General features: G+C 46.9%; 1 protein-coding gene across 1 annotated transcript in view; it reads right to left on the bottom strand.

Moving 5' to 3' along the window:
• Positions 1-27,435, bottom strand: part of LOC126228346 (aminopeptidase N-like) — a 254,917-nt gene that overhangs the window by 74,774 nt on the left and 152,708 nt on the right. The window contains exons 6-7 of the mRNA XM_049942295.1: positions 23,524-23,704; positions 15,093-15,243 (exon numbers count right to left, since the gene is read on the bottom strand). Coding sequence (XP_049798252.1) covers positions 15,093-15,243; positions 23,524-23,704 — 332 coding nt within the window. The remainder of the gene's footprint in view (positions 1-15,092; positions 15,244-23,523; positions 23,705-27,435) is intronic.

The following is a 27,435-nucleotide window of genomic DNA, read 5'->3' as shown; positions in this document are numbered from 1 at the left end:
CAGGCTGCCTCTATTCAGTCCACTATAATGTCAGGAATGTGGTGTCCTGATCCTGGTGGGGAGCAAAGACCTCCAGGTGCCGCCACCTGAGAGACTCCGCGACTGGTGATTATGGCGAGGCAGCCACGTCTCCCAGTAGCGGCTGTTGTCCGTACCGTGCAGGAAATCTACACCAGACTCGTGCCAGACGTCACTTCGCTGCAGTCGAGGAACCGAGTGTGAACGTCACGTAGGCCACCGATCCGTCCCACCGGCTGCCTCACGAGCTAAACTGCATCGGTACTCGTGCAGCGACGTCATTCCTAATGACCGCGTAAGGCGTGCTATTACGGAGGTAGCGTCGGTTTTCCTTTCAGCCGTGCTCGCTTCGTGACTTTCCTGTAGTACAGAACTGTTTCGTAAAAGCTCTCGGTACCCTTCGTTGCATTCGCCTTAGCCTTTCTTTCCGACGTGACCGCGTGTGCTCGATCTGAGCCTCCGCATTCTGCTGGAGTCTCGTGCCCTGCTCTTCCGAAACGCCAGTATTTTGTTTTGCCCTGACCCAGTCTCGGCGGCGAAATGTTTTCATTACGGCCGCCTCGTGTCGACGTTGTCGCAATGCTTCGCTCTGCGACTTTGAAAATTTCCCTCGTTTTACTGTCCTATAGCTTAATATGAGGAGCGTCCATTCTTTGCCTCTATGACTGCTCTAAATCTGCTAGAGATACTGTGACCGAGGTGTAGGACTCGACATCGTAGGCGGTAGTGACCCGGACACGTAGCTGCGGAGCCAGGTCGACGTTGTCGCTGTATCCGCCAGTGCTACGCTGGATTCGTGTCGATGTCGGCAATCCGCGCAGGCGAGTCCACGTGGGGGACGTTACTGTCTACAAACCGCTGCCTCACGGGCGCTGCGTTTCCGTCCTGACACACACGTCCATCGCCTCGGGACTGTTCCTCTACCGCACACAACACACGACGCTGAAAATTTGTACACTTCTTCTGTCGCTCTCAGCGTTTTCTTAGCTCCATAAGTGGACTGCGCCCTGAACACCAAAACCGCTCGCATTCTATAACACTACCTTCTCCATTATTTTGATGTGGAGTGACATAGTGACTGTGAAGGTGACAGCGATCCACTGCTACTAAATTCTGTAAATACAACAGTCTCCGATCGTAAGAGGACATTAGTGTTTAACGCTCTGTCGACATCGAGGTCATTAGAGACGGAACACGGGCTCGGATTAGGGAAGCGTGGAGAAGCAAAGCGGCCTTGTCCTTTCGAAGGAATCATCCCGGCATTTGCCTGAAGTGATTTAGAGAAAGCACGGAAAACCTAAAGCAGGATGTCCGGACGCGGATTTAGTTCCAAGTCTCTGATCACTGTTATTTTATTTTTTTTTATTCATTTACCGCTTTCAGTCGTTATGATCATCTTGACACTGATCTACAAAGGGCGTTATGATCATCTTGAGACGGATCTACAAAGAGATGTGCATATTTATGAAAATGTTTGTAGCAGGTCATCAACAGTTACAAACACTATCGTAATATACAGGGTGCTATGAAATTCCTTTGCAAGCAAAAGACTTGTAGAGAGCGACGAGTATATAATAGCTTGAATGCAAACACACGTCCGGAAACGTACCGCTTCTGTTCTACGGCGGTTTAAAAAAAAAAAGGCTCTGAGCACTGTGGGACCTAACATCGGAGGTCATCAGTCCCCTACAACTTAGAACTACATAAACCTAACTAACCTAAGGACATTGCACACATTCATGCCCGAGGCAGGATTCGAACCTGCGACCGTAGCAGTCGCGCGGTTCCGGACTGAAGCGCCTAGAACCGCTCGGCCACAACGGCCGGCTACGGCGGTTTGAATTCAGACGTATAACTCATTCACTTCTGCCTGAGGAATTGAATTAAGCGTGACACACTACCGTTACTAGGCAATAATTCCGAAGGAAGCATAACGAGACATTCATTTATCACTGAAGCACATTTGTTTGTATTAACTCTTAAACATTACGTGTTTACAATATTGCAGAACAAATAAGAACCCAATACACTGTTCGTATAGAAAGTAATGTTTAAGTGTTAATGCGAACAAAAGTGCGTAAGTGATAAATAGATGTTTAGTTATGTTTCCTTTCTGATTGTTACCTAATAACTGCACAGCGTCGCGCCTAATTCAGTTCCTCAAGCAGAAGTGGATGAACTGATACCGTCATAGTACGGAAACGGTGTCGTATTTATCCGCCGACTCCAGGCAAGCGATTTTCAAGTAAAATGTCTCACCTGTGCCGGAATATACACAATGGATGTACGAATACAGGTTGTAGACGCATGGGTCTGGCCGCGAGGCGTTCTGGAATAGCCCGACAGTGAGGCAACAGCCCGCGATAAGCGGAAAATCATGGCTGGCCACCCGGTCCGGCATTCCGTTATACACCTTACGGTTACACTTTTAATGTATATCGTAGAAGATTGTAACAGGAATTTCCGAAAACCCTTGCAAAACTAACGTTTTTGGCTACGATACTGTTTCTAACTGTTGACAGTCCACTATTAGGTAAAAAATTTCATAAAGTCCTCCGTATTTCAGTATTGGCACCACGCATGACGCGAGGTAAGGTTTTGCAGGCATTCGCCAAACGGAAACGCACAGCCACAGAGCACAGCGTCATTCATCACTACAAATGACTCGTTTCCGGTCATCCAGTGTCTCAGGTGTCGTCATTATTGACCACAGAGATGTGTGGCTCACGAGGAGGTCCTCGGCCGTTGTCCGCCATTACTTTTAATTCTCCGCCAGCAGTCATTTTGTTGGCTGGACTGCCGGTAGCGTTTTGGAAGTCACGGTCGGTTCCTTCCGCTGACTTCACGCCACGGCCCTGTTTGTCGGCAAGTGGGCCGTGCGCGGGTGCCCGGGTGGCTGGTCGCCGTTCAGCTGTGCTTCTTCCTCCGCGTTCCAGTTCCACCTGTGAGGCTTTAGACAAGTTTAAATGTCCCGGCGGTGTTGTTACTCCGGTGACATCCAGTGACCGGACGCCGTTCCAAGTCGCTGAGGCCCCCCTCCCCCTTTTATACTGGCTGGTCCGCCTCTGGTGACATCTGGTGGTCGATTCCGCATTACACAGGGCTCTTTCTATGGGCTCGATCAAACTATTCTCTCAACCAGTTTCAATAACAAGCGGCAAAAAATCAGTTCGCTACCGTAATGATTAGGGAAAGGAGTAATTTGCCCCAACGCTTCACTTTAGATTTTGCATTTATTGTCACACCCTTCAGTGTGAACCACAGAACCAGCAAGTGTAACAATGAAAGAATATTTGCACTCGTAATATTTGTTACATAACTTAAGAATTAATTAATAAACAATAGGAATCTAAAACTAGTCCTTTTTAACAAACATTTTAAGACCATAAACAATATAGTTGAACGGTTAATAAAGTCCCATAAACTTGATCGAGGATTACCTTTTCAGTCTCTAAATGAAGTCAGTAGGTGACATAGGGGACAATCAGACGTACATTAAATGTTATACCATTAAGGACGGCCACTCATTAAGAATTATAACCACAAATTATATTAGATTCATTTAAAGCAATTAACATCAATAGCAAATAATTAAGTCACGTCTCAGCAAATTTATCAAAACCAAATCTTTCAGTTCTATAACAATGTCGGATCGTGGAATACGCCGGATTACTGACGCAGAAGGCTAAATTTTACCAAACAGGAATTTCTCCAAGCCTAGAACTATCTCAATAGTTTACAATACTTAGGTTGTCCAGGACTACTCTAATTCGCCTTTCTTGGGCATAACGGTGGAGTAGATAATTAACCTCTTATTTCATTCTCCTGGAACATTGAGCGGCAATAGACACTCGGGCAACTCTTACCCCAGCGTGGCTCGGGAAAGAGGATGGCTCCACCAGGAGGAGGAAACATTTACCCGAACTGGAAAGGGAACTCGTCTAACACGAGCCACTAGGTTGGACGAAGACCAGTTGGCGATTTTTAATCATTAACCGAAGCTTGCCGGCCAGCGGACGAAAATTGCGGAGGCAAAGGTAGCTTTATTTGTGCTCCCTGGAATTGATAACTTCTGCAAATGAGATTCGATTGGAAGTACCGCCGTAGTATCAATACAGCACTTGGGAGCTTAGGAGAGCAAGTCAACAACGGTCTCTACCCAATAGGCCCAACATTTCAGACAGACCGAACAACCGACATCAGCCGTGGCTAGGCGGATTACCAAATAGAAACTCCAGCACTACTTTAAATAGAATTAAATAGAGCACTTAAATGCCACAGGGACTAAACTCCTTAACACAAGAATATATGCACAATAACGACTACAGTTATATATGCCTACATACTAAAACACAACAGATATTGTCGAACATTAACACAATCTCACATTTCAGACATCCATAAAATTTATTGGCTCTGTCTCTCCACCAGACAGTACAAGGTTATTTAACATTTTGCAACGTGCTTATCCAAACAGTGACCTACGCCGTCCATGGGAAAACTAAAGTTTGCAGAAGGTCCACAGCCAAAAAATTTTTCCTTTTGTGCTTCTTTACGACTCGCGCCTTACGTCAGTATGGCGTACAAATGCACCATCGTGCAAGGGGACAGTAAGACACACGTAAGGCAGTTTCCGACCACAAACTCAAAGCAGAGAAACGTTGCCACACAGTTATTAATAGCTCCCACAACACCGGCAGATTGGCTCCGACAGAGATTATTGGCAGCCGCAGACGGACTTCTTAGCTTCCCCAGCCTACGAACGGAAACCGAACGTTGTCCACAGATTTACGGCCTCTCGTGTCCTCACGCCCCGGGTTTTTTGGCCCATGCAGACTAAGCATAGAGGGAGCGAGCGTCCCGCTGCAGAACGGTCGTCCAGGGCCACACACTCGCCTCAACCGCCTCCTCCGCCCTGGGCACGGCACACAGCGGGCGCCCTAGCGGAGGCTCCACAGCGCCCTCTAGGAAAGCGCGGAAACTCCAAACAGGAGTAAACCGAGGGAAAAACAGGAACCGCAGCAAACGACACGTTTCACGTGAGCATTGACGCAATGATCCCACCGACGCACCAGTTTGGCAAGACACAGCCTCCTGCTGCACGTCCCCGTCCGGCGGGAATCGTCGACCCTTCTGGGCCTCTTTAAGGGACCGAAGGCGTGATAATCGCGTGCCGGAGAGACCGGCACTATAGGGCTGACGATCGAGTGCCCGCCGCTTAATTCTCCCAGACCGACCGGCGCCCCGTGTCGAATTGCGACCAGCGCGGAACTTGGCGCAGCACTCCACAAGATCGTTTTAGACGGACATACTACCCCATTCGCATTCTTCAGTCTCCGACGGATGTCTGCCGGTGTTCATCGTGCGGCACCCGAGAAAACAATAACAGCACACTACTGCTGTTTCGACGCATTTGGTAACAAAGTCGCCATATTTTACATTTATGCATCTATCACGCGAACGTCGGAAAGATACAAATGTCACACTAATCCCATTCCTACAGGTCGGTGCTTGTATACCTACATCGGAGTCGCGCTACTTTCGTGTATATTGTAGCAACGACCTCAAACGGAATCTTTTTGATCGCCTCTTACACACACATCAAAAAAAGTTTTTTATCACCTCGGTTCTGAGAGTTCCGGATCGTGTACAGAAAACTGGAATAGACATCAACATAAACATCATTTCCGCCCTTTTTATTGCTCATCAAAACCACATATTGCATGTTGCACCATCATACAGCGAGACCTTTAGAGGTTGTGGTCCTGATTGCTGTACACACCGGTACCTCTGGTGCCCAGTAGCGTCTCCTCTTGCACTGATGCATGCCTGTGTTCGACGTGGCATACTATCCACAAGTTCATCAAGGCACTGTTGGTCCAGATTGTCCCACTCCTCAACGGCGATTCGGCGTAGATCCCTCAGAGTGGTTGGTGGGTCACGTCGTCCATAAACAGCCCCTTTCAATCCATCCCAAGCATGTCGATAGGGTTCATGTCTGGAGAACATGCTGGCCACTGTAGTCGAGTGATGTCGTTATTCTGAAGGAAGTCATTCACAAGATGAGCACGATGGCGCGAATTGTCGTCCATGAAGATGAATGCCTCGCCAATATGCTGCCGATATGGTTGCACTATCGTACAGCCGTTACGGCGCCTTCCATGACCACCAGCGGCGTACGTCGGCCCCACATAATCCCACCCCAAAACAGCAGCGAACCTCCACCTTGCTGCACTCGCTGGACAGTGTGTCTAAGGCGTTCAGCCTGACCGGGTTGCCTCCAAACACGTCTCCGACGATTGTGTGGTTGAAGGCATATGCGACACTCATTGATAAAGAGAACGTGATGCCAATCCTGAGCTGTCCATTCGGGCCGGCCGCGGTGGTCTCGCGGTTCTAGGCGTGCAGTCCGGGACCGTGCGACTGCTACGGTCGCAGGTTCGAATCCTGCCTTGGGCATGGATGCGTGTGATGTCCTTAGGTTAGTTAGGTTTAAGTAGTTCTAAGTTCTAGGGGACTAATGACCACAGCAGTTGAGTCCCATAGTGCTCAGAGCCATTTGAACCATTTTTTTGGTCCATTCGGCATGTTGTTGGGCCCATCTGTACCGCGCTGCATGGCCTCTCGGTTGCAAAGATGGACCTCGCCAAGCTGCGCATCATGCAGCCCATTGCGCACAGTTGTAACACGACGTCCTGTGGCAGCACGAAAAGCATTATTCAACATGGTGGCGTTGCTGTCAGGGTTCCCTCGACCCATAATCCGTATGTAATGGTCATCCACTGCAGTAGTAGCCCTTGTGTGGCCCGAGCGAGGCATGTTATCGACAGTTCCTCACTCTCTGTATCTCTTCCATGTCCAAACAACTTCACTTTGGTTCACTGGACACTTCCCTTGTTGAGAGCCCTTCCTGGCACAAGGTACAATGTGGAAGCGATCGAACCGCGGTATTGACCCTCTAGGCACGGTCGAACTACAGACAACACGAGCTGTATACCTCCTTCCTTGTGGGATGACTGGAACAGATCGGCTGTCAGATCCCCTCCGTGTAATAGGAGCTGCTTGTGCTTGGTTGTTTACATCTTTGAGTGGGTTTAGTGACATCTCTGAACTGTCAAAGGGACCATGTCTGTGATACGAAATCCATATCGATGTCTATCATCAGGAGTTCTTGGAACCCGGCTGATGCAAAACTTTTTTTGATGTGTGTACTATCACCAGCAGGGATTCCGACTACAATCGGTCACGTATAAACCTATGAACACGACAGCCTGAGAGACACGAATCGTGGCAACGAGGTAGCTGCACTGTTTACCGACTCCCAAAAAGTATTTAACTCTCTAAAGCATCAATGTTCACTAACGATGGTAGGATCTTGTGGTGTATATATCGAAATTTGGGACTGGATTGAGGATTTCTAATTAGGGAGCAGGTTGCATGTTATCTTCATTGCAGGATCGCCAATGGAAGCTGTGGTGTCACCGCCAGACACCTCACTTGCTAGGTGGTAGCCTTTAAATCGGCCGCGGTCCATTAGTATACGTCGGACCCGCGTGTCGCCACTGTCAGTGATTGCAGACCGAGCGCCACCACACGGTAGGTCTAGAGACCTAGGACTCGCCCCAGTTGTACAGCAGACTTTGCTAGCGATGCTACACTGACAAATACGCTCTCATTTGCCGAGACGATAGTTAGCATAGCCTTCAGCTACGTCATTTGCTACGACCTAGCAAGGCGCCATTACCAGTTTATATTACTACTATACTTCTGTACAGTCAAGAGAGATGTTCTACAATTGTGGATTAAAGTTAAGTATTACAGCAACTGCGTCCGTTTTTCTAAGTTCTCATTTCCTTGTAATGTTCCAGACCTCACGCCAGTCTGCGTGTAATTAAACGCGTGCATTTCGGCCTTCTCTAGCAACACGGTGTTGGCTCTTGAGCCAACACATCAGAAGCTGAACAACTTTGTATGTTTCATAGACAAAAATCTTCCCACTTCCACAGAATTATTTGATCTAGGAACAGCCTTCTGTGATGTAAAGTGGCGCAAGTTGTTCGAAATCCTCAGTAACTTAGATGTAAGCTGTGGGGGAAGGAGGCCACAGAGATCCCACCGGCAGAGTAAGGCGTTGCCGGGGGCGGTCGGCGGTCCGGGCCTGCCGAGTGCCGCACCGGCAGAGTAAGGCGGGCGGTTCGCACGCGGCCCTCGCGAGCCCGCCCGAGAAGCAGCGTATCCGGCCACTAAAACTGAGACCGACAGGGCAGCGATGTGCTAACCACGTGACGAGTGAGGTGTGTGGGCTGAGGAAACAGATAAACGTAATTAGGAGTAGCAGAAATCAGAATAGCGAAAAAATTATTATCCAAGTTTGATACCACTTAGTAGATGAAAAGGCCGTACGGCCACTGTAGCGTAAATAACTAGCCGAGTACACTCAGGTGACAAAAGTCCTAGGATAGCCATTTGCAGATGGCAGTAGTATTGCATATATCAGGTATAAAACGACAGTGCCTTGCCAAAACTCTTGTTGTGTCTAGACCATACAGCCTAGACACAATGCTGTAGCCGATAGGGCACGCAATGCTAACGCAGACGGGCGTGAAGTCTGGAACATGAGACTTATAAATGAATAAGAAGAAAAGTACGTAGATGCTTGTTACTTAACTTTTAATTAGTCCTTGGAATACATCTCTCTTGAATATTAGTAAGCTATAGGCACTGATACAAATGGCGCCTTGCTAGGTGGTCGCCATTTAACTTAGCAGAGGGCTATTCTACTGTCTATCTCTCGGCAAATGAGAGCAAGGCTTAGCACGTCCAATCGCTAGCTATGTTGTCCGTACAACTGGGGGCGAGGTCTCCTCAGTCTCTCGAGACCTGCCTTGTGGTGGCGCTAGGTTTGCAATCCCACAGTGGCGACACGCGGGTCCGACATGTACTACAGGACCGCGGCCGATTTAAGTTACCACCTAGCAAGTGTGGTGTCTAGCGGTGACACCACAACTCTCATTTGTACTCTGGTGATTCGTGTGAAAAGGTTTTCCACGCGATTGCGGTCGCACAACGGGACTTAACAGACTTTGAACGCAAATTGGTAGTTGAAGTTACAGACATTTCGGAAATCATTAAGGAATTCAATTTTTCCGAGATCCGCTGTGTCAGAATACCTAATTTCGGGCATTCGCTCTCACTGTGGGCAACGGAGTGGCCGAGTCCTTCACTTAACGACTAAGACCGGTGCCGTCTGCGTATAGTCGTCGGTGTCAACAGACAAGCTACACTGGCGGAATAACCGCAGAAATCAGTGTAGGACGTTCGACGGACATGTTTGTTAGGACAGTGCTGTGAAATTTGGCGTTAATGGGTTAGGGCAACAGACGAGCGACGCGACTGTGTCTGCTAACAGGACAGCATATCCTGCAGCATCTTTGCTGCGTTCGTGACCGTGCCAGTTGGACGCTACACGACCCCACGAAGCCACTGACCCAAAATGTCAAGGCACTGCGCAAGTTGGTCGTGGCTCCAAAATAGCGTGGGCTGCGTTTACATGTAACAGACTGGCTCCTCTGGTCCAACTCAACTGGAGATGGTTATGTGCAGCTACTAAATTTGTTTTTCCAAAATTATTTCACTGAGTAAGATTGTGGCTCGCCCTTTAAATCGTCAGACGAACGTCAAAATCACAGACATCGAAACAGGTGACCCAGGGGTAGAAAAGCAACTGAAATGGATTGACAGAGGAGAGGCCGCCTGACCTGATGGGATACCAGAGTGTTCTAGCAGCACCGTACCGCAGGTCCCTGCTGGGAGCAAAGTGTTCCCGATCGTAGGAAAAGGCGTAGGTCATTCCCGCTCTTAAGAAGGTACGTCGAACAGATGCACCAAACTGCAGGCCTATACCGCCGTCGACAGTACGTTGCAGAGTTACGCACTTTTGGAGAGTGAGTCTCATTTGTAGGAATCGGCACGGATTCCGCAAACGACGTTCGTGTTGCAGAGTTGTGCCGAGGAGGCGGCAGGCGGCAGGTGCGGCGCGGCGCTGCGTGCGCCCCTTGGTCTCGAGGAACCGTGCGATACGGTTCCGGACTGCGTTCTGACCGACAAAATACGAGCTGTGCGGCTGGATAGAAGAGTTCCTCAAAAACACAACGCGGCATGTCATTGTTAATAGAGACAAATCTTCATATGTAAAACTAACTTCGCACGTACCCAAAGGGAGCGTTACAGGACCATTAATTACTTTTCACAGTATATGGTGGATGTGAAGATCATGTGCGGAGAAACAGATTACAACTCTTTCGGGGAAATGCGGTGATTTTTCAAGAGAAAGAGATTCGCAAGCCGAGCCAGTCAATATTGCGTTGCTCCGTGCAAGCAGTTCGGATGGCACTGATTGACAGAGCTGTCGACTGTGACCGTCACGGATATTCTGTCCAACTGGTCAAAACCCTGACTCGGTTGGAGGGTCCTGCCCATAATGCTCCAAATCTTGTCGACTGCCGAAACATTCGGAGACCTCGCTAGCCAAAACAGGGTTTGTACAGCACGAAGACAAACAGTGAAAACTCTCGCTGTATGCAGGGGCATTATCTTGCTAAAATGTAAGCCCAGGATGATTCGCTGTGAGGGGCAACAAACCCGGGCGCAGAATATCGTCGATATACCCTCTAGGGTGCCGGATGACAACCGAAGGGGTCCTGCTACGAAAACAATCGGCGCCTCAGGTCGTCTCCTGGTTGTCGGGCCTCACGGCGGACGACAGTCGAGAAGGTACTCCACCACTGTGCGGGGGAGGGGTGTGGGAGGGCGTCACGAAGACGTGTCTGGAGACGTCCTGGACTGTGGTGTGATGCCAACACTATTGTCGCCCGCGATACGACTTGACAGCCAGGAATAATGGTCCGGGGTCATCCGCAGCACCCTTCCAGTACAGCTGTATGTTGTAATTCTACAATCCGTTTTGTTGCCCATCATAATCCAGCCATCTTGGGCTCATATTTCAGCAAAACAACGCCCGTGTGCACACGGCGAGAGTTTCTACTGCTTGTCTTCGTGCCAGGAAGGTCACCAGATCTCTCCCCAATTGGAACATACGGTGCATTACGTCTCGGGATTCTGAGGATGTAACGCTCCAATAGGGTTTGGACCGATGTCCCTCAGGAGGACATCCGAGAATCAGGCCGAATAAGTGTTTGCATAAGGGCCAGTGCATCAGGGACTTGTTCTATTTGTGAAGCTCTTTCTCTTGAAAAAAAGATAAAATTTTTCTGAAATTATAATAATTTGGTTGTCCGCACACGTGCATCACATCTACCCATTTCCGTCCCATTCAGATAATTCCTTCATGACAGGTCGTTTCTATTTGTCTTAGAGCGTATAAATGACCTAGTAAATAACGTCGGAAATTCTACGAGTTTTTTCGCGTACGACGCTGTTCTATACAGAGACGTCACGTCGGTTGAAATCTATAGCGAAACACACCAACACCTGCAGAGGATCTACGCTTGATGCACGAATGCGAAATTTATCCAAGATTAAACAAACGCAACACATTGCGCACGAATAGGCAGAAAAACCGGTTACCGGATGATTACACAGTTGCAGAGCAATTACCGGGAGCAGTTGCGCGCATTACATATTTGGGTGTACACGGACAGAGCGATCTGGAACGACCACATGGAACTAATCGCAGGTGGCGCTGACGCCCCGGTGAGATTCGCCGGAAGAATTCTCCACCCACAAAAAAGGCAGATAGCAATACACTCATTTGACCAATTCTCGAATATTGCTCGTTAGTATGGGACTCGTATCGGACGTGAGACAGGGAGAGCAGCGTGTTTCGTCATAGACTCGTCCGGCATGCGCGAAAGCGTCGCGCAGATGCACAGCCACACGCTGCAAAAGGGGCGCTGTGCAACCCAAAGATGTCGCTTGCGGCGTATCGAAGACGATGTGCGCCTACGTATCACTGCACTCGATTGCTATGTAATTACGTAAATATTACAATTAACATCTCGCCAATAGTCATCATTGTACAAAAAATAACACTAGTAATTACACTACTGGCCATTAAAATTGCTATACTAAGAAGAAATGCAGATGATAAACGGGTATTCATTGGACAAATATATTCTACTACAACTGACATTTGATTACATTTTCACGCAATTTGGGTGCATAGATCCTCAGAAATCAGTACCCAGAACAACCACCTCTGGCCATACTAACGGCCTTGATACGCCTGGGCATTGAGTCAGAGCTTGGATGGCGTGTACAGGTACAGCTGCCCATGCAGCTTCAACACGATACCACAGTTCATCAAGAGTAGTGACTGGCGTATTGTGACAGGCCAGTTGCTCCGCCACCATTGACTAGACGTTTTCAATTGGCGAGAGATCTGGAGAACGTGCTGGCAAGGGCAGCAGCCGAACATTTTCTGTATCCAGAAAGGCCCGTACAGGACCTGCTTGGAACCGCGCGACCGCTACGGTCGCAGGTTCGAACCCTGCCTCTGGCATGGATGTGTGTGATGTCCGTAGCTTAGTTATGTTTAAGTAGTTCTAAGTTCTAGGGGACTGATGACCTCAGCAGTTAAGTCCTGTAGTGCTCAGAGCCATTTGAACCATTACCCTGCTGAAATGTAGGGTTTCGCAGGGATCAAATGAAGGGTAGAGCCACGGGTCGTAACACATCTGAAATGTAACACCGGCCGGTGTGGCCGAGCGGTTCTAGGCGCTTCAGTCTGAAACCGCGCGACCGCTACGGTCGCAGGTTCGAATCCTGCCTCGGGCATGGATGTGTGTGATGTCCTTAGGTTAGTTAGGTTTAAGTAGTTCTAAGTTCTAGGGGACTAATGACCTCAGATGTTAAGTCCCATAGTGCTCAGAGCCATTTGAACCATTTTTTTGAAATGTAACGTCCACTGTTCAAAGTGCCGTCAGTGCGAACAAGAGGTGACCGAGACTGTTGTGGACTGGCAAGACAGCCAATCCACAGTGACGGGTAGTCGAAAGGCACGCGTTTAAGCTCACGCAGGCTGGCGTGAGGTCTGGAACAGTTAAAGGAGTTATACTAGCAAGAAAAGTACGTAGCTGCTGGAATACTTAACTTTAATCCATAATTGGTGAACATCGGTCTGACGGTACATGCATCACAAGATAAATAGCAATTGATAATGGCGCCTTGCTAGGTCGTAGCAAATGACGTAGCTGAAGGCTATGCTAACTATCGACTCGGCGAATGAGAGCGTAATTTGTCAGTGAACCATCGCTAGCTAGGTCGGCTGTACAACTGGGGCGAGTGCTAGGAAGTCTCTGTAGACCTGCCGTGTGGCGGCGCTCGGTCTGCAATCACTGATAGTGGCGACACGCGTGTCCGACGTATACTACCGGACCGTGGCCGATTTAAAGGCTACCACCTAGCAAGTGTGGTGTCTGGCGGTGGCACCACAGAGACGTGTAACGAATGGCACCGCATACCATCACGCCAGGTGATACGCCAGTATGGCAATGACGAATACACGCTTCCAATGTGCGTTCACCGCGATGTCGCCAAACACGGATGCGACCATCGTGATGCTGTAAACAGAACCTGGATTCATCCGAAAAAATGACGTTTTGTCATTCGTGCACCCAGATTCGCCGTTGAGTACACCATCGCAGTCGCTCCTGTCTGTGATGCAGCGTCAAGGGTAACCGCAGTCATGGTCTCCGAGCTGATAGTCTAAGCTGCTGCAGACGTTGTCGAACTGTTCGTGCAGACGGTTGTTGTCTTGCAAACGTCCTCATCTGTTGACTCAGGGATCGAGACGTGGCTGCACGATCCGTTACAGCCGTGCGGATAAGATGCCTGTCGTCTCGACTGCTGATACGAGGCCGTTGGGATCCAGCACGGCGTTCCGTATTACCCTCCTGAACCCACCGATTCCATATTCTGCTAACAGTCATTGGATCTCGACTAACGTGAGCAACAATGTCGCGATACGATAAACCTCAATCGCGATGGGCTACAATCCGACCTTTACCAAAGTCGGAGACGTGATGGTACGCATTTCTCCTCCTTACACGAAGCATCACAACAACGTTTCACCAGGGAACGCCGGCCAACTGCTGTTTGTGTATGATGTGTATGAGAAATCGGTTGGAAACTTTCCTCATGTTAGCACGTTGTAGGTGTCGCCACCGGCGCCAACCTAGTGTGAATGCTCTGGAAAGCTAATCATTTGCATATCATAGCATCTTCTTCCTGTCGGTTAAATTTCGCGTCTGTAGCACGTCATCTTCGTGGTGCAGCAATTTTAAAGGCCAGTAGTGTATCAGAACTGTAAGACTAGTGACAATATTGACACGGCAAGAGAGATGGGCTAGTAGTGTTGAAATAACAACTTTAATTCATGAAATGTAACATTTTTATCATGTGAAGGCGATATTTATTGCTTTATTTACCAAAAAAATCACACTTAACAGCGTTACACAAAATCTTTCAGTTCTTTCAAAGACTCATATTCCGATCGAGGAAAAGTGCGGTAGACTGGCCACTGTTGATGACCACACAGTGTCACTGTTTGTTTAGCACATTAAGTTTGAAGCCATACAGGTCTCTCCTCCCCTCATCAACACAGAGTATTATAGAAAGGAAGTAAGGTTAAAAGAGACAGACAGAAAAGGCAGGATGTTTCAACAGAGGCTCAGTGAATGAGAGAAAAGAAGTGAAGAGTATCCAGAGTCCACAGTGAACTAATCTGTGGACAAGTATGTAGAAAGGAATGCTAACCCATTCTCTCTCCTCAAGCTGTGAATGCCTGAGATAGTCCTGGGTGTTTGGATCCAGTTGTACTGATTTTCGAATTAGATTCAGACTATTGTGGGATCACTGCGATTTAACCTCTCCACGGTTTGTGTTGCTGTAATGGTTCCTTAACCATCCTGCAGTGGCGTCTCTCTCTGTCTGGGCTAACGCTTCATCTCAAATGCTAACGTACTCATCTGTTTGGTTTAATTCAAATGAGAGCCATATATTCAAATATAAGAAACTCAAATGTCACTCACTATTATCCAGGTAAACAAACATACCTTTGTTGTAAGTGATGTCATCGAAGGGAGCCGTGGTGTTTTCTTCTGTGGTCATCGGGTGCGTGTCGGCTGCCGCGTCAGATTCCAGGGCCCCCGTAAACTCTTCAGCCAGGAACTGATCACGTAGTTGCCATCCCTCTATGATGCTTCCCTGGAGAAATTTCGGTGCAGTCAGTACAAAGCTATAGCCATTATAATGCGCATTGTCAGAGATGTTCTCCGAGGCACAGTGTTGGGACCAATGCTGCCCTTTGTATAAGTGAACAGCACAACAATCTCTCTACCCTGCTGTAGTTATCAGATGATATCTTGCTCGCATTTAGGCCAGGCAAAAGAATGGAGTGGTCTATACACATATGCAAGCACTAAATCTGTCGTTCCACTAAGTGTTCCTCAAGCCTCAGTGCTAGATCCACAACTGTGTCGACTACCAACCTGTCACACACCGAGCGTTCGACGTTGCTGTGGTATTTCAGGCGACACATTGCAGGAGTCTGACGTCGGTAGAATGGCAGTTGCGCAGATAATGAAATGTGAGCATTTTAACGTCCCTTAGAGTAGGTGCTGTCCAAAGCGTAGTGATTGTCACACTGCTGTTCTCACTGTATATCTACGACACAACAACTACGCTATGCAGTTTTAGATTGCCGAGCACTTATGTCCCCGATCCGTCCCTGCACGAAAGCACACAACGATCGGTATATAAATATGGCCGTTGTAATGATCATTCCGCTAAGTTTTGCACAGGTTTAGGCATTTTACTGTTACCACTGTCAATCGTACATCAAGTTTTTGATTTTATGTGTAAAGACTGAAGTGGGAGCGAAAATTTGTACCGAGTACCGGAATCGAACCCGGGTCTCCTACTTACTAGACAGGTGTGGTAGCCACTGAGCCATCTCGGCACAGCAGTTCGCTCCACTGCACGGATTGCCCTGGCACGCCGCCTTCCTCGATCTAAATTCTCACCCCCGCCCCAGTCTACTTTAAATTTCCCCTTACATACGAATCGTATATGTACGAGACCAGTAAAGTCTCTAAAACTGCGTCATTCCGTTTGTCAAATTTTTGATCGTCCAGTGGGTTGTCAGCCTGCTTTCTACAGAATTGCAAGCTTCGCAGAAAGGTGATGTTGCGAGTGCACAATTATGGATGGTGTAATATTCATTACATCAATTGTTCTTTGAGGCAAAGTGTTAGGCCCACACCAGTTCTCACTGTGCCTCGACAAGACAACATATTCCTGACAGTAGTGCAGTTTATCAGGCGCCATTCGGTACGAGCTCCCACGGAAGGACAGAGTGCTGACTACAGAGCATTCGATGCTGCAGTGGTGCTCCTCCAGCCACAATAGAAAGTCCACCACTGTTGTGAATGCCGAACAGTGGACGATGCTGCAGTCAACAGCCGGCAGTAGACAGTATACTTCGGCAGGGCAGGAAGGCATTGTCGTCATTAATGAACTGCAGGCGTCGTAATCGTCTTTACTTCTTCAATGCACGGCGTAATCCACTCCTGTTCCCACTGTATTACAATGGAACATCCAGTGTCTCATTCTAATAGAGATCATCATTTAAGTGAGATGTGCTCCCATCAAAATACCAGCTTCATCAGAGCAAAGCTGTAGTGGTCGTAACTGTAGTTGATGTCCGAGGTTCACTACTAGGCACACGACTCTTATGACCTCGGGTAACAGGCGTGCCAAATCTCCTTCCCTGCAGGGTCCCGTCAACTGACACCCTGCGTTGTTTAAATGTTGGCAGAAGTGAGGTATGCTGAATATGGAACTCTGAGCATTCTAATGCTCATTACTCCACGCGAACCGGTGCCGTGGTGGTGGGCTTATTACTGTTCTCACTTTTACATTGAGCTCACAAAAGTCTCGGGATAACGATATTCACATAAACAGATGGCGGCAGTATCGCGTATACAACGTATAAAAGGGCAGAGCTTTGGCGGAGCCATCCTTTGTACTCAGGCGATTGGTGTGCAGAGGTTTCACACGTGATTACGGACGTACGAAGGGAATTAACAGACTTTGAAAACGGAATGGCAGTTCGAGCTAGACGCATGGGACGTTCCGTCTCGATGTTTAGGGAATTCGATATTTCGAGAAAAACAGTGTCAAGAGTGTACCGAGAACACCGAATTTCAGGCATCACCTCTCACCACGGACAATGCAGTGGCCGACGACCTTCACTTAACGACCGAGAGCAGCGGCGTTTGCATAGAGTTGTCGGTGGTGACAGACAAGCAAGATTGCGTGAAATAGCCGGGGAAATCAATTTCGGACTTACGACGAACGTATCCGTTAGAACAGTGCGGCGAAATGTGGCGTCAGTGGGCACGCACACGACTGCAGAGAGTGCCTTTGCTAACAGCACTGTGTCACCTGGAACGCCTCTCCTGGCTTCGTGACACTAGAAGGCCGGAAAACCGTGGCCCGGTCACATGAGTCCCAATTTCCGTTGGTGAGAGCTGACGGTAGGGTTGAGTGTGACGCAGACCCCACGAAGCCGTCGACGGGGCACTGTGCCAGCTGTTTGCGAATTAATAAAGGTGCGGGCCGCGTCGAGTCCTACGGTCCAGATAAACCGATCAATGACTGGAAATGTTATGTTCGACTACTTGGAGACCATTTGTGGACTTCATATTACCAAACAAAAAAATGGCTCTGAGCACTATGGGACTCAACTGCTGTGGTCATGAGTCCCCTAGAACTTAGAACTACTTAAACCTAACTAACCTAAGGACAGCACACAACACCCAGCCATCACGAGGCAGAGAAAATCCCTGACCCCGCCGGGAATCGAACCCGGGAAGCGTGAGAAGCGAGAACGCTACCGCACGACCACGGGATGCGGGCTATTACCAAACAATGATGGAATTTTTATGGATGACAATACAGTATTTCACCAGACCACAAATATCCGCCATTGGTTTGAAGAACATTCTGGACAGTTCCAGCGAATGATTTGGCCACCTAGGTGGTCTGACAAGAATCCCATTGAACGTCGATGGGTCAGTTCGTGCACACAATCCTGCACTGGCAAGACTTCCACAGTTACGGACGGCTACAGTGGCAGCGTTGCAGACTTGCTGTGTCCACTGCACGTCGAGCTGCTGAACTACGCCAAGCAGGAGGAGGTCCGGGCACAGCTGCCCCAACGGGTTTCGTCACCCCAGCTGCAGGTTATCAGGCGGCAGAATAAGGGATACAGGCAGACATCACAGTATTTCTTTTTTTGTATGATAATTGCATAACATGTAACAACACACACTCCAAAGCCACAAGTAACTTGCAGCAATATTACGATTCTACTTCCGTTGTGTCATTGCCAGTTAATGCAAAGCCATAAAACTGAAAGACGGAGAGAGGCAGATGGCGGACTAAGCGTCAGTTAGAACTGTTTTAAATGAATAATGAATTTTTGCCCTGCCGATCAACTGATGTCTCCAGTAGCTGCATGTGGATCTCAAGATGACGTTTAACAGACGTCGAAACCGATAATCCGCATAAACATAAAAAGGTGACCCAGTCGGTGTCTACCCTGCTACATCATGTTAAGAGTGCTCACTGAGGCCTGAGAAATCGTGTCTTCAGTTATGCTTTGCAATTACGTTGCACAGGTTTGCATGCTATAATGGAAACTTCTCCATCTATAAGCGACTTACAAGCATCTCCATACCAGATAGTGGAGGGGCTTATGGAACTGTTGTTCAATCCAGCTGTCTGAAAAGCCTAATTATTTCCTTTTATACGCCTTGTGAAGATATAGCTATTAGTGATAAGTATTTTTTCCTCTTTTCTTGTGTCATTTCTTTCGCTTTCTTAGACCAAGTATCTTTCACGGTATAGCATAGCAGTGTTTATAAATAATGCTAAAACGTAACTGTAGTTTCTTTCATTTTCTCTAATGGATAGACGTTTTCTTTCTTTTAAATTCTTTTGTTTTTCTCATCTTTATTTCTAACATTAACTGCGGTATGAAGAACTGCTATGTAAATCGTAGGCCTGAAATAACTGAGAGTAATATCGAAAGTAACAGTGGAGCAGCGATATTAGTCAGTCAGTGCTTACGTGACAATATGGCGAGTGTTGATTTGAGATGCAAAAACTTGCCGAGAAGGTGAATCGTGGAACTTGACAACTGACGATTGGGATCATCATCCCAGTGCGCGATCAAAGTTATAGTGATCGTTATGAATAGGAAGATCGCACGACTGTTTCTCAACTGGTACTGACAATGCTTACATTGCTAGCGTGTCAGTGTTACCGTTTCTACATTTAGCCTACGGCGAGAGCCAAGGCTCCATAAAACTGTTGTATTTGTCTTACGGAACTGTCGAGAATATCAAGTCGTAACTCTCGCGGTGAACGGAATTACAATTGTGGATTAGGCGCAAAAAAGTTTCACTGACCGTGAATAAGCGATTCCGATAGTCATATATAAACGCGACGAACATTTACATTGCAGTCGGATATTATCACGAATAGTGTATAAAGTGCTGAAATGATAACTAGATGTGTATAACAAGTAATAAACGTGTATATGTTAAAACGGTGGCTTATCATCAACAATTACGTCCGTCCGAACAGTGGCCTGTCAAACTTCACCAGCATACTACGACAGACGGAGCTGATTTGATAACTTCGTCTGCATCATTACAAGCCACAGTCGCCATCTCAACATGTCGCCACGGCTCCCTAACAACGGACATTTTTGCTGCGTAAATAAAATGCTTAAAATGAACTATTAACTTTCAATCACTATGTTTTCATGGGCTCCCAAAACCGGATTTCCTAAACCAATTCCCCAGTACCGCCTTTGATTTTGATTAGTTATCTAAACACTGCAAAATCGATTCTGGAATGCCGTTTCTTGCTGCTGGTTTTCCACATCCACAACAAATTTTCGTTACCATGTAAACGCACAACCGGTTTTCGAACGTGCTTGGTCTGACAGGTTACGACTTGTTAGAAAAAATTTCGGCTGATATGGACCGAGTGACTTTTTGCGCTGTGGAGGAGAAGTAGAAATGTTACACAGAGTATGAAGCTGTCTACTTCTACTATTTAACTGAAAAGAAATAGCGATTGTGCTGACTAAATCAGAAACTGGAACAGCTGATTTCCAGACGTCGTATTTGACTGGGCTAGCAGATCCGCTTCAGGCCTTAACGTGTAAACACGTAAACACGGCTTCTGAATTCGGTTTTCGTCTTCTAGAAGACGGGTCGCATATAAACGTAGTGAATGTAGCTTTGTTGAGCCACCATTAGTTGTAAGTATTTTTGTTTTACTTAAACTGTCTCTTTCTTTTAAATTAATGCCGCTGCAGTTGCATGTATTTTGTACGCCTTTTCGAGGGAAGTGTTATCAACGGGTGTGCAGAGTTATTTTCGGAGTGAGTTGGCATACCTTGTACTTCGAATAAAGTCACCACACTTTCGCGAATAATAACTTGGTTGTTGATGATTACAGCGATATGGGAACATATCTCTAGTCAAATCTTATATTGTTTACAGGGTTAGTAACAGAATTGTGCTTCATTTACAAAATTCAGGGACATGGATGAATCACATTCTCCACAGTCTGGAAGTAAAACGAGTTCCTTTGGGGAGAAATAGTCGGGCATTAACTCAGGTTATTTCTAATAAACCCTCGTATAAATACACGATCTATAATTTCACAAAGTACACCCCTGAGAAACATTTTCTCCACAACCTGTGCCCCTCCTATTTTAGTGCCCTTCAATCGCTATTTTTCTTCCTCTCACTTACTTTGCCTTCCACTATTTTCTTTTTCCTTTTTCAGCACAACTACATTTCTTCATCCATCACGTATAAGTCGGCCTCGGATCCATACGATATTCCCGCCCGAGCCGGGGCAAAAACTTGACAGTTGACAGTGCCTCCCCCCTCCCCTCCACCCCCGGCAGCTCGAACATTTGAGACAGCACATCAAAAGTTAAAAAAATCGATTTTTCAAAAAAAATGGTTCAAATGGCTCTGAGCACTATGGGACTCAACTGCTGTGGTTATCAGTCCCCTAGAACTTAGAACTACTTAAACCTAACTAACCTAAGGACATCACACACATCCATGCCCGAGGCAGGATTCGAACCTGCGACCGTAGCAGTCCCACGGTTCCGGACTGCGCGCCTAGAACCGCGAGACGATTTTTCAAAAATATGTTCATTTTGTAGCGCACATCTTTCTGAAGAGTTTCATTATTAAAACATTGGAGAGACTGTAAGTCATGTTACTTGGTCTTAAGTGTGCGAAAGCGTCGTGCCACGCCTCTTCACACAGATTCTTCTATCGCACCTCACTGTATTTCTCTCTGTGAATTCAAACATGTACATTTTGTAATGGAAGCCATCAAACCTATATTCAGGACAGTGGAAATTAAAATGTCCTGCGGTGTCTCTCCTGGTCTCAGTCGGCCGGTTTGACATCCTACCCCCTTAAAAGGAACTCACAGTTAATAAAGGGTAGGATTGTTTGTAACCGGGAGAATAAGAAATCTGCATAAAATTTGCACTCTTAATTGTCTATTAGCTAATAACGTTCTCTTTTGTGTAACATAAATTTAAATAGAGGAAACATAAGTACAGTAAATACGAGAGACAAGCAAGACAGTACAGATTTTTTCAATTCTTAGGTCCCATCATTTTTTCTCTCTAATCTTACTACAGGTTTCCTTTATGCGATATAATCTATTACTTCATCAAAATTCGTCAATCGTTTTGCTACACGAAAAATCAAATCTTCATTGTCTAATACTGAAAAAACTGTTAATAAGAAGAGTACTAAGACTGGTTTGGTTTCTCGATCTGATTATGTCTACTTTGTCACTGTCTGCTACATAAAACGAAACAGGCTTTTGTATTATTGAAGCAACTGTAACACACGCCAAATAAAAGAGACTGTTTTGGCACAAATGGTCGTTTTTATGTACCTCATTTACATAGATCAGACGACAGAATATAATTCACGCAGTACCAACATTAAATGCCTATTAGGACAACTACAAGCAAAATTTTTATGTTAGGAAGTAGTTTCACATTTCACCCATACGCTGCAGTTTCTTAAGCACGAGATCGATAAATAGTAGCAAGAAATTTTTACATAAAATTGGATTCGTCATTTTCTTGCATATAATTTGTGTGATGTCCCCGTTTCTTTTTCTTCCTTGTTCTAACGAACAATCTTGTCACCACTATCTCTGTAACTATCGTCCCATTGTCTAAACTTTTTCTCCGGTTAACTTCACTACCCCTGTTTAATTCTCCGCGTTTATCTTCCGGTCAGGCGTTATCACTTGTTCGTACAATGCGTTTTCGGCGCTATTCCAAGAATAGAACTTTGCGGCTCCTACCGGGGACTGTACAACTGGCTCTTAGTGGTGTAGCGTTCTAGCAAAACTTTTCTGTCAAAACGTCATTTTCTCGGATGCACCGAGGACATTAATATGTAATCTTTCTTACCTGTTATTCCCGTTAGCAGTTTATTTCCACTCTGGTAGTCTGCATCCACGAATTTCGCTAGTAATTATAACAACGCCGATCATTGGCTCAGCCAGTTAACCACACAAACAAACTGTTGTGGATTGGCAGGAGAGCCAACTCGTATTAATAGAGGAAGCCGAAAGGCACGCGTTTTAGCTCACGCAGGCTGGCGTGAGGTCTGGAACAGGACAGGGAAATTAGACTTTAGAAAAAAAACGGACGTAGCTGGTGGAATACTTAACTTGAATCCGTTAATGGTGAACGTCGCTCTTGACGGTACATTATTTACAATATCAATAGTAACTGGTAATGGCGCCTTGCTAGGTCGTAGCAAATGACGTAGCTGAAGGCTATGCTAACTATCGTCTCGGCAAATGAGAGGGTATTTTGTAAGTGAACCATCGGTAGCAAAGTCGGTTGTACAACTGGGGCGAGTGCAAGGAAGTCTCTCTAGACCTGTCGTGTTGCGGCGCTCGGTCTGCAATCACTGATAGTGGCGACACGCGGGTCCGACGTATACTAACGGACCGCGGCCGATTTGAAGGCTACCACCTAGCAAGTGTGGTGTCTGGCGGTGACACCACACAAACAGAAATTGCCACTCACCCGTTCGTGTTTATACAGATCAGCACGTATAGCACTGTCCCCTTTTGTCTGTGGGAATTTTTTTTATTTCTATATGCGATGGAGATTCCGCTGGCAGAAACATCACGTAGTCCTACACTATGCACGGATTCAAAAATCAGCTTACGAATCATTCGTAAACCAACTTAGAATGCGTTCAAAAATGTTCAAAAAGTAACAGGGGTGCGTTTCCAAACGGAACGAATAATCGCTAGAGCGGCGTGTGTCGGATGCTGTGCGCTTCGAGAGCATTAGTGTGGCCCCGCTGAGGACGCCAGTGTGCGGTGACTCACCAGGTCGACGTGGTAGGCCCAGTAGGTGGCGAAGCCCTCGTTGAGCCACAGCACGTTCCAGAAGTCGGGGCTCACCAGGTCCCCGAACCACTGGTGCGCCAGCTCGTGCGCCACGGTCGTGACGACGCTGCGCCGGGACTCGGTCGTGCTCTCGGCCTCGTCGATCAGCACCCCGCGTTCCCTGTAAGTACACTTTACAGCTGAAGGTGCCTGCTGGTGGAGGGGCAGAAACGTGTCGGGTGGCCTTATCGTTCACATCGAGCCTGGATTGCCAACGGTGCCGTATTTTAAGGGATTTCCCACACGCGAAGGTTAAAAAATTCTTTCGGCGAGGACCTCGAACAGGACAGTAACTCCTATATTTAATATTTTCCAGTAATTCATCTTATTTCTGTAAATCGTTAGTCCAAATTACACGAATATTAGCTCTAAAAGTCGTCGGTCACTATACTGAAGTACGAATTTGTCTTACAACGCATTTCTCGAAATCGTGGTCTTAATTTAACTGACGGTGTTCTGAGTAATGCAGTTCACGTTGTATACGTTACATGACGCTGAAAAATCGTAGAAATATTCATTAACCGGCGCGCTTGCGGCGAGTCCTGAAAGAAATGTAGCACCACTTTCTGCCTCCAGGTGAAATTAGAGGGCCATAAACAGTCAGGATATGGGAACAGGAATAGGTGAGAAACGATCCGATACGATAACGGTGGTTACGGCAAAAGTTACAACAAGTGTTCAGTACCGTCTTCTCACACAGCGACATGCTGCATTCGTAACGTGCCACGGTCGACACTTGCCGCAACATATTCGGTGTAATCGGAGTGTCATTGTACGCTAGCCTTCAGTTCGGAAAGAGTCCAGATACGTCCCTGGTAGGCACGATCCTTCAGATATCTCCACAACCAGAAGTGACACGGACTTAGGTCGAAGGATCTGGATGGCCACACGACTGGAGCTTGCCTGAGATGAAGTGCTCGTTACAGAATCTCTTTAAGAAAATCTTTTTCACCTGGCGCGTGACGTGTCGCGCCGCCTTATCTGGCACGAAAATAGTGGTGTGGACACAGTTGCGTTCTTGCAAATCTGGAACCTTGTGCTGCTCGAGGAGATCCTTACGATGTGCGTATGTCACTGTACACCCGACAGGGCTACGAGGTGTCATCCCCTCGAAGACAAACGGACTGAGAATGACGAGCTCGTGAAACCACAGCACAAGATCACATAAACTGAGTGCAGTGGATGTTTCTGCACAATATGTGGTGGAGCAGAACCCCATATTCGACAGTTCCGTACATTCACGATACAGTCCAGAGTAGAATGTTCCTCTTCTGTCCAAAAGATATTTCCCAACCACGCGTGCCAAAAAACGAAAGCGATAGTCACGTTGTTGTAGCCTGGCACGGGGCTTTGTCTGGTGCATATTCTGAATCTTCCGGGGACAGCACTGTAGAATGGTTCGGCAGGGGAGACATTTCCGCCACGCAGCCCGAGCACTGGCCGCGTGCCGCACGACCGGCTACAACTCGGCCAACAGCTGCCACGGGAAGGGGCGCCCGCCCCGCCGGCCTCGTCTGTTTCTTCAGATTTCTCGAATGTATTTCTTAGCCCTTTTACCGACACGGGGCCTCTTCGCAGTTGTTTGCGTCACCGATATTCCCCCAATGTAGCGCTGCTATTGCTGCCGTTCTGATTAAACAACTTCACCAGCAGTGCGTGGTCTTTCTTCTCAACAGCCATTGCATTTCGTACGGAAAACTTGAACCGTCTTTATGCTTCGCAACGATAGTCACGTCAAAAAAGAAATGTATGTTGTTGCGGTCTTCAGTCCTGAGACTGGTTTGATGCAGCTCTCCATGCTACTCCATCCTGTGCAAGCTTCTTCATCTCCCAGTACCTACTGCAACCTACATCCTTCTGAATCTGCTTAGTGTATTGATCTCTTGGTCTCCCTCTACGATTTTTACCCTCCACGCTGCCCTCCAATGCTAAATTTGTGACCCCTTGATGCCTCAAAACATGTCCTACCAACCGATCCCTTCTTCTAGTCAAGTTGTGCCACAAACTTCTCTTCTCCCCAATCCTATTCAATACCTTCTCATTAGTTACGTGATCTACCCACCTTATCTTCAGCATTCTTCTGTAGCACCACATTTCAAAAGCTTCTATTCTCTTCTTGTCCAAACTGGTTATCGTCCATGTTTCACTTCCATACATGGCTACACTCCATACAAATACTTTCAGAAACGACTTTCTGACACTTAAATCTATACTCGACGTCAACAAATTTCTCTTCTTCAGAAACGATTTCCTTGCCATTGCCAGTCTACATATTATATCCTCTCTACTTCGACCATCATCAGTTATTTTGCTCCCTAAATAGCAAAACCCCTTTACTACTTTAAGTGTCTCATTTCCTAATCTAATCCCCTCAGCATCACCCGATTTAATTTGACTACATTCCATGATCCTCGTTTTGCTTTTGTTGGTGTTCATCTTATATCCTCCTTTCAAGACACTGTCTTGGCACTAAAACAGGAAACATTTCACCTTGTGACAGCTTACAGCGCCATATTTTCACCTGGTGCCAGAAAGTGGACTGTTATTTTTGTAGCATACTGCACGAGCACACCGATTAATGAACACGACCTGCGACGTTTCAGCAACCTGAAAGGTGTACAGCCCACTCTGCAGCACTTGTAAGACCTTAAAATTTATTATAATCACCCGGTACACCTCTTTTCTTATACAGTCTGTTGAAAGAAGCTACTGCACATTTTGAGGCGTGGTAATACTGACCAACACAGGAAACACAAATTCTGTGTGAGCAGTTCGCGTCGACAGCGTACATTTTTCGTGAAAACGTGGGGGTAAAATAGTCAAAAGTGCTTCGTATTCGTGTGTAATTTCATTACCGATCTTTTTAATAAATGGCCTACCGTAGTGGTAACGCTGGTTCCCGTCAGATCACCCAGATTATGGCTACCATACGGAGAAAGAAAACTGGCGTTCTACGGATCGGAGCGTGGAATGTCAGATCCCTTAATCGGGCAGGTAGGTTAGAAAATTTAAAAGGGAAATGGATAGGTTAAAGTTAGATATAATGGGAATTAGTGAAGTTCGGTGGCAGGAGGAACAAGACTTTTGGTCAGGTGATTACAGGGTTATAAATACAAAATCAAATAGGGGTAATGCAGGAGTAGGTTTAATAATGAATAAAAAAATAGGAGTGCGGGTTAGCTACTACAAACAGCATAGTGAACGCATTATTGTGGCCAAGATAGACACAAAGCCCATGCCTACTACAGTAGTACAAGTTTATATGCCAACTAGCTCTGCAGATGATGAAGAAATTGATGAAATGTATGACGAGATAAAAGAAATTATTCAGGTAGTGAAGGGAGACGAAAATTTAATAGTCATGGGTGACTGGAATTCGTCAGTAGGAAAAGGGAGAGAAGGAAACATAGCAGGTGAATATGGATTGGGGGGAAGAAATGAAAGAGGAAGCCGCCTTGTAGAATTTTGCACAGAGCATAACTTAATCATAGTTAACACTTGGTTCAAGAATCATAAAAGAAGGTTGTATACCTGGAAGAATCCTGGAGATACTAAAAGGTATCAGATAGATTATACAGTCCTGGAAATGGAAAAAAGAACACATTGACACCGGTGTGTCAGACCCACCATACTTGCTCCGGACACTGCGAGAGGGCTGTACAAGCAATGATCACACGCACGGCACAGCGGACACACCAGGAACCGCGGTGTTGGCCGTCGAATGGCGCTAGCTGCGCAGCATTTGTGCACCGCCGCCGTCAGTCTCAGCCAGTTTGCCGTGGCATACGGGGCTCCATCGCAAACACTGGTAGCATGCCGCGACAGCGTGGACGTGAACCGTATGTGCAGTTG

This window comes from Schistocerca nitens, unplaced genomic scaffold (assembly GCF_023898315.1).
Source record: "Schistocerca nitens isolate TAMUIC-IGC-003100 unplaced genomic scaffold, iqSchNite1.1 HiC_scaffold_363, whole genome shotgun sequence".
Lineage (NCBI taxonomy): Eukaryota > Metazoa > Arthropoda > Insecta > Orthoptera > Acrididae > Schistocerca > Schistocerca nitens.
The sequence above is the reverse complement of the archived record's forward strand: the minus strand, read 5'-3'. Positions and strand labels throughout refer to the sequence as shown.